Source organism: Glycine soja, chromosome 7 (assembly GCF_004193775.1).
Source record: "Glycine soja cultivar W05 chromosome 7, ASM419377v2, whole genome shotgun sequence".
Lineage (NCBI taxonomy): Eukaryota > Viridiplantae > Streptophyta > Magnoliopsida > Fabales > Fabaceae > Glycine > Glycine soja.
The window spans coordinates 12,882,212-12,889,203 of NC_041008.1; the positions used below are offsets into that span (position 1 = coordinate 12,882,212).

The 6,992-nt window shown below is 33.0% G+C and overlaps 1 protein-coding gene across 1 annotated transcript; it reads left to right on the forward strand.

The window, feature by feature from the left end:
* Window positions 1-1,877: 1,877 nt before the first annotated feature.
* LOC114420374 lies at window positions 1,878-2,354 on the forward strand. The gene has a single exon (XM_028386287.1). The coding sequence runs from the start codon at window positions 1,878-1,880 to the stop codon at window positions 2,352-2,354; it is 477 nt and encodes a 158-aa protein (XP_028242088.1).
* The last annotated feature ends 4,638 nt before the right edge of the window (window positions 2,355-6,992 follow it).

A 6,992-nucleotide genomic window follows, 5' to 3' on the forward strand; every position in this document is an offset into this window, starting at 1 on the left:
AAACTATCTTAGAAATACTATCATTCTAAGATTGTTTTTAGTTAAAAACCGTCTTAGAATGGTAGCATTCTAAGACAGTTCTTAGTTAAAAACGTCTTAGAAGGATAACATTCTAAAACGATTTTTAGTTCATAATTGTCTTAGAAGGGTATCATTCTAAGATGTTTTTAAACTAACAACCATCTTAGAATGCTACCATTCTAAGACAATTTTTAACTAAGGACTATCCTAGAATGCTACCCTTTTAAGATACTTTTTGTTAGGAATTTTATAATTCCTAATTAATTAATATGGGCTACATATTATATTATAACATTTATATTAGTTATTTACATTTAAATGGGTTCAATATAAAGTGATCTATTTAAGTGAGCCCATTAGACTACCAACAGATAATTGATATGGGCTTAATGAGCGGAAACCAATTTGACCCATTAGGGGATAATGGGAACCCTAATAGGTTTAAAACATAAGGCATGGTTATGGTTCCCAATATACCAAATCAACAAACAGTTTCTCCTCTCCCCATCTGAAGAGAAAATGAAGGTCTTATAAGGAAGAAGGTGATTTGGTTGAGGAAATTCATTAAACCAATTGTTCGTGACCACTGTCAGATTCCGCTGTGTGTTAATCAAGCTCTATGGATCCATATATTCCTTAAAACCTCTTGATAATCTGACGTAATGTGTTTTGGTGCTCATTTGGTATTGTATATGGTTTATTGAAAATTCCCAACAAGTGGTATCAGAGCCACCATTACTGTTAGATTATTGGGATTTAAAACTCTATTTGATGTGTATTATATCTGGATCATTTTAGTTATATGAACCCTAATTTTATTTTGGGGAGAAATTATTTTGATCAATAAAGTTGTAAAACCTCTATATTTATGTGTTATGGCCATCAAGTTTTTCTCCTCTTTAGAATTAATAAAAGGCCTCTGCATTTGATTCACAGGATTGTACAATTTTTTATTATTTTTTGTGTTGCATTTGCTGGTATATTATTCTATTTGGGATAAAGGTTTTATGTATCTGGTGTTAGCATTTAGTACGTGACACAATTTCATATATATATATATATATATATATATATATATATATATATATATATATATTTGTTTATATGAATAAGTAATAAGAAAATGGTCTTTTGTCTTATATGAATATTTTTTTTGGCCAACTATTTTTTTATGAAACGGTGATAAGCTGATAATTTATGTTATTCATGTGGTTGGTATCAATTTGTGATAGTATCATGATATGTTTGTTTCGGGTGCGTAATTAGTTTACCATGATGTAGTTTTTCAAACATTTACTGCTATCACAATTGGGTGCAAATTTGTGCAAATTTAATCATTACAAATCTTTTCCATTTATTTGTGTGTCCTGTAATTTTAATTAAATTGATTGAACCATTATGTTGCTAAAATAACCTCTATTGCGTAAATTAATTTAATTAAATTACATGGATGTTAGTATGAAATTATTTATGCGAATTGTGCTCGGCCCAAAGAAAGACACAATTTGGCCAAATAATAACATATCTGCGATGATAAATATGTGACAATTACTAAGTTTTTTTTTTGTGAGAATAATAGTCGGTCCAAAGAAAGACTATTATTTGTTAGAACTAATTGTCAATATTTTATCATTGCGTTGAGAGTACCAATTACAAATTAATTTCTCTGTCCAAAGACTAGAATTAATGTTGTACTAGGTATCTTGTGATGGATCTGTTATGGTAAATATTTGCATGTCTTGTTATATATAATTTATATGACTTGCTTGACTATCTGTGAACATGTTATCTTTGTTCTCTGTTTAGTTAATATTACCAGTGCTGCAAATGTTATTGCCCAAGTGAATTCTATCCCAATGCTGAATGGGACAAATTTTAATGTCTGGAAGGAAGCCGTCGAAATTTTTCTTGGCTATATGGATTTGGACTTGCCATTGAGGACGGAACGACCCATTTCCACTCCGGAAACCTCTAATGAGGTAAAAATTGAAAGGTGGAATCGGTCCAACCGAATGTGCCTTATGATCATGAAGCACTCTATTCCAGAGGCGTTTCGGGGCTCTATTTCTGAGGGTCAAAGTGCAAAGAAATTCCTTGAGGAAATTGAGGAATACTTTGCCAAAAATGAAAAGGCGGAGACAAGTAACCTTTTGGCCAAACTCATCTCCATGAAGTATAAAGGGAAAGGAAATATAAGGGAGTACATTATGGAGATGTCCAATCTCGCATCAAAACTCAAGTCACTTAAGTTAGAGCTTGGTGAAGACCTGCTCGTGCACTTGGGTTTTGATCTCGCTTCCTGCACACTTTGGGCAATTCAAAGTGAGCTATAACACTCAGAAGGACAAATGGTCCCTCAATGAGCTTATATCTCACTGTGTGCAAGAGGAGGAGAGGCTGCAAAGAGATAGGACTGAAAGTGCTCACTTGACTTCGACCTCTCAAAATAAAAAAAGAAAGAAGACTAAGGGTGCTGTAGAATAGACTTCTCAGCAAAAGAAACAAAATAAAGATGAGGAATTTACCTATTACTTCTACAAGAAGTCGGGACACATGAAGAAAGAGTGTCACAAGTATACCGCATGGCGTGTGAAGAAAGGTAAATTTCTTACTCAAGTTTATTCAGAAGTTAATTTGACTTTTGTACCTAAAGATACTTGGTGGGTAGATTCTAGTGCTACTACTCACATAAGTATGACTATGCAGGGTTGCCTGTGGAGCCGACCACCAAGTGATGATGAAAGATTCATCTGTGTGGGTGATGGCAAGAAGGTTGCAGTGAAACCTATTAGAACTTTTAGATTACATTTAAAAACTGGATTTTATTTGGATTTGTTTGAGACTTTTGTTGTACCGTCTTTTCGACGGAATTTGATTTCTATTTCTAGTTTGGACAAATTTGGATTTTCTTGTTCATTTGGAAATAATAAAGTTAGTCTCTACCAAAATTCAAATATGGTTAGTTCTGGTTCTTTAATTGATAATCTTTACATGTTTGATGTTGTTAGTTCCTATAATGAAATACTGCAAATAAGTTCACATGGTACAAAATAAAAAATTGAATGAGAATTCAACCACCTTATGGCATAAGCGTTTGGGCCATATCTCTAAACAAAGAATTCAGAGACTTGTGTTGGATGAAATTCTTGACCCTTTGTATTTATCAGACTTTGAGGTCTGTATTGAATGCATAAAGGGCAAACAAACAAACATAAGGAAATTAGGTGCCGAAAGAGCTAAAGACGTCTTGGAACTAGTGCATATAGACATTTGTGGTCCTTTTCCTAAAACTTCTTGGAAAGGCCAAGCATTAAACATTTGCACATTTGGGGTTGTCCAGCTGAGGCATGGCCTTATAGGCCATATGAAAGAAAGTTGGACTCAAGAATAATTAGCTGTTATTTTGTTGGCTATGCTGAACACTCTCAAGGCTATAAATTTTGCAATCCCACCTTAAGATCTTTTTTCGAGACGGGAAATGCAAGATTTCTTGAGGAAGTTGAGTTTGGGAAGGAAGAGAACATAAAGAATGTTGTCTTTGAGGAAGAACCTATTATTTACAGTGATCAAGTCCTCATACCTATTATTGTTCAAGACACAACTCCAGTAATAGAAGATAATGTTCAAACTATTGACATTGTTCCGGAACAACATAACAATGAGGTTCCCCCTCGAATACCTTTAGAGAAACCTCAACAACCTCAAGAAGTGTCATTAAGGAGATCCATTAGAGAGAAGAGAAATGCAATCTCAAATGATTATATTATATTTCTCCAAGAACATAAGGATGGTGTTGGTTTAACAGAGGATGATTCAATCAACTTCTGTCAAGCTATGCACAGTTCTAACTCTCAAAATTGGATTGATGCCATGAAGGATGAGATGAAGTCTATGAATGACAATGAATTTTGGAATCTAATCGAATTGCCTAAAGGTGTGAAACCTATTGGTTGTAAATGGATATTTAAAATCAAGAGGGATTCAAAGGGTAATATCGAGAGATATAAGGCTCGTCTAGTTGCTAAAGGCTTTTCTCAGAAGGAAGGCATTGACTATAAAAAAAACCTTTTCTCTAGTATCTTTAAAGGATTCTTTTGGTTAAATTGTGTAATTTTAAGAAAATTTGTGTAATTTTAAGACCTCTCATTTATTGTATTAAATTGTCTTGTATTTTTGGTTAAATTGATTGAAACAACATGTTGCCAAAGTAACCTCTGTTGCGTAAATTTATTTGATTGAATTTACATGGATGTTGCATGAAATTATTCATGTGAATTGTGCTCGGCCCAAACGAAGACACAATTTGACAGAATAATTACATGCTTGCAATGGTAAACATGTGGTGATTATAAATAGTGTGATTTTCCATGTGAATAATGAAATGTTCAAAGACAATCATTATTTGATCGGAATAATCATCATATAAGTTTTCCATGTGAGCAATGGAGTGTCCAAATATAACCTTTGTTTGACAGGACTTATCACCAATGTTTGATCAATGCATTGAGAGTACCACTAGTAGTTAGTCTTTTTCAATCCAAAGATTGAGGATTAATGGTGTGCTAGGTATCTTGTTTGGGTCTTGAAATTTACCATAAAGATTATTTGTGCATTGCATGTTTGTTGTTCTCTTCTTTAATTGTTGTTGTTGTTACTACTATAGTTTAAATTACTCATATTATGTGAATCCCAAATCTGCATGTGTAAAATTTAGAGTTTGAAAAGGGAGTCCTAAGGTGATATATGAGTAATCTTGGTATGTAACACTAGAAGTATTAAAGCGCATTATGCGTTAATTGAAGAGAACAAGAAACTACGTGTTTTCATATCGAAAGTCTAGAAGTTTAGAGATCATTGGATATTCTTACTTCGATTTTTCAGAATGTCTTAATAGCAATCACTCTACATAAGGATCCACATTTAACCACGTTGGTGGAGTTAATATTTTGATATGAGGCATCATACTAGAATTTATGATTGCTAAATTATTGTAACCGGTTTGCCTGTTGTCGCCAACATTAAGTAACCATCAGGTGTTTATTAAGACAATATCTTAGCAATCTTATTAAGGATTCAACCAAATAAAAGTTTGTTGACATAAGGTATTTGGTTGTTAAATAAAGAATCCAGAAAATATAGATTTGTATAGAACATATAGGAACTCATTCCATGCTAGCTGATCCACTTACTAAAGGTATGACACTAAATTTTTTTTTCACGAGCACACTGCTCATATGGGTATAATTCCTGACAGCACCTTAGTTTAGTGGGAGTCTTACTTATGTTCTATATCTTATGGTTTACAAACATATTTTTTATTTGGATTTTCTGCAGAAATAAAGTTGAAGTTTATCACTTCATTATAAGTTTGTTTGTGTGCAATATTTGTATTGTATTTTGGATTGATCTCTATAAAGAATAAAGTTTGGACTAGTTGGAAATAGACATGATTAAGATCACATTGTATTTAATTTCCATGTCGTTTATCCATATTTGATCTATGTCATCGAGTATGAGTAACAGTGGTGATCATTGTGGCTTAGTCAAGCTAAATTATGATGAAAACTGCAGTGGTTTCCTGTTGTTGTATGAGATGGACCATATTGTATAAAAGGAATCTAAAAGTGAATAACATACGGTTGCGCGCCTAAAGAATTTTGTGATATAAATGTCTAAGGTTAATATGAAGTCCAAGTGAGAGATTGTTAGGAATTTTATAATTCCTAATTAATTAATATGGGCTACATATTATATTATAACATTTATATTAGTTATTTACATTTAAATGGGTTCAATATAAAGTGATCTATTTAAGTGAGCACATTAGACTGCCAACAGATAATTGATATGGGCTTAATGAGCGGAAACCAGTTTGGCCCATTAGGGGATAATGGGAACCCTAACAGGTTTAAAACATAAGGCATGATTATGGTCCCCAATATACCAAATCAACAAACAATTTCTCCTCTCCCCATCTGAAGAGAAAACGAAGGTCCCATAAGGAAGAAGGTGATTTGGTTGAGGAAAGTCATTAAACCAATTGTTCGTGACCACTGTCAGATTCCGCTGCGTGTTAATCAAGCTCTATGGATCCAGGTATTCCTTAAAACCTCTTGATAATCTAACGTAATATGTTTTGGTGCTCATTTGGTATTGTATATGGTTTATTGAAAATTCCCAACAGTTTTCTCTTAGAAGGGTTTAATTAACAGCATCACCTTTTCAAATGACATATGCATACCACATAATATTGTGTAACAAAAGTCCCCCCATAACCAGGGTAGATTTTATTTATTTTTTATTTTATTTTTGGTGATGCCAGTTACTACCAGTCTAGCTCTTTCGATGCACTTCATTCTTATTTTTGGGTACCTCACTCCTTCACAGAGGAAGGGAAATAGCTCTTCTATTTATGAATACCTATTTGAAAGATTACTACACTGGTAAGATTAAAAAAACCCTTAACTGATTTATGTTTGTATATGATAAAAGCACTTATACTGATGCAACAAATATTCATCAAATATTTAAAAGGGAAGACCTCAATAAAAAGGTGGAAGAGCTCTAATCTAAATAAAGATTGTCTTCCAATATTTAGCTAGGCCTTAATGACAGATTTTAAACCATACAAAGATTCCTTTTTGAATTTCCATTTTTATCTAATATATTATAATATTACTATTAACTAGTATCATTATTTCACTAATACTTACCCCCATAACGGTTGAAATGAACAATATAATTCCTGTTACCCAAGCAAGGGTTCTCTCCTAACTAGCACCAATTTTGGCAATGTTGCATTCACTGCATTTGTTTCTACCAACCATCGAGCGCATAGATGGTGAAGAGTAAATACCACATCAAACTTCTTGCCCGACTCTTGAGTAGTGGCCACATGATAGTATATAATTCCAACAATTTGACCTGCTCAGTCATTGATCATTAAGAGGTTAAAAAAATAGATGAGTTTT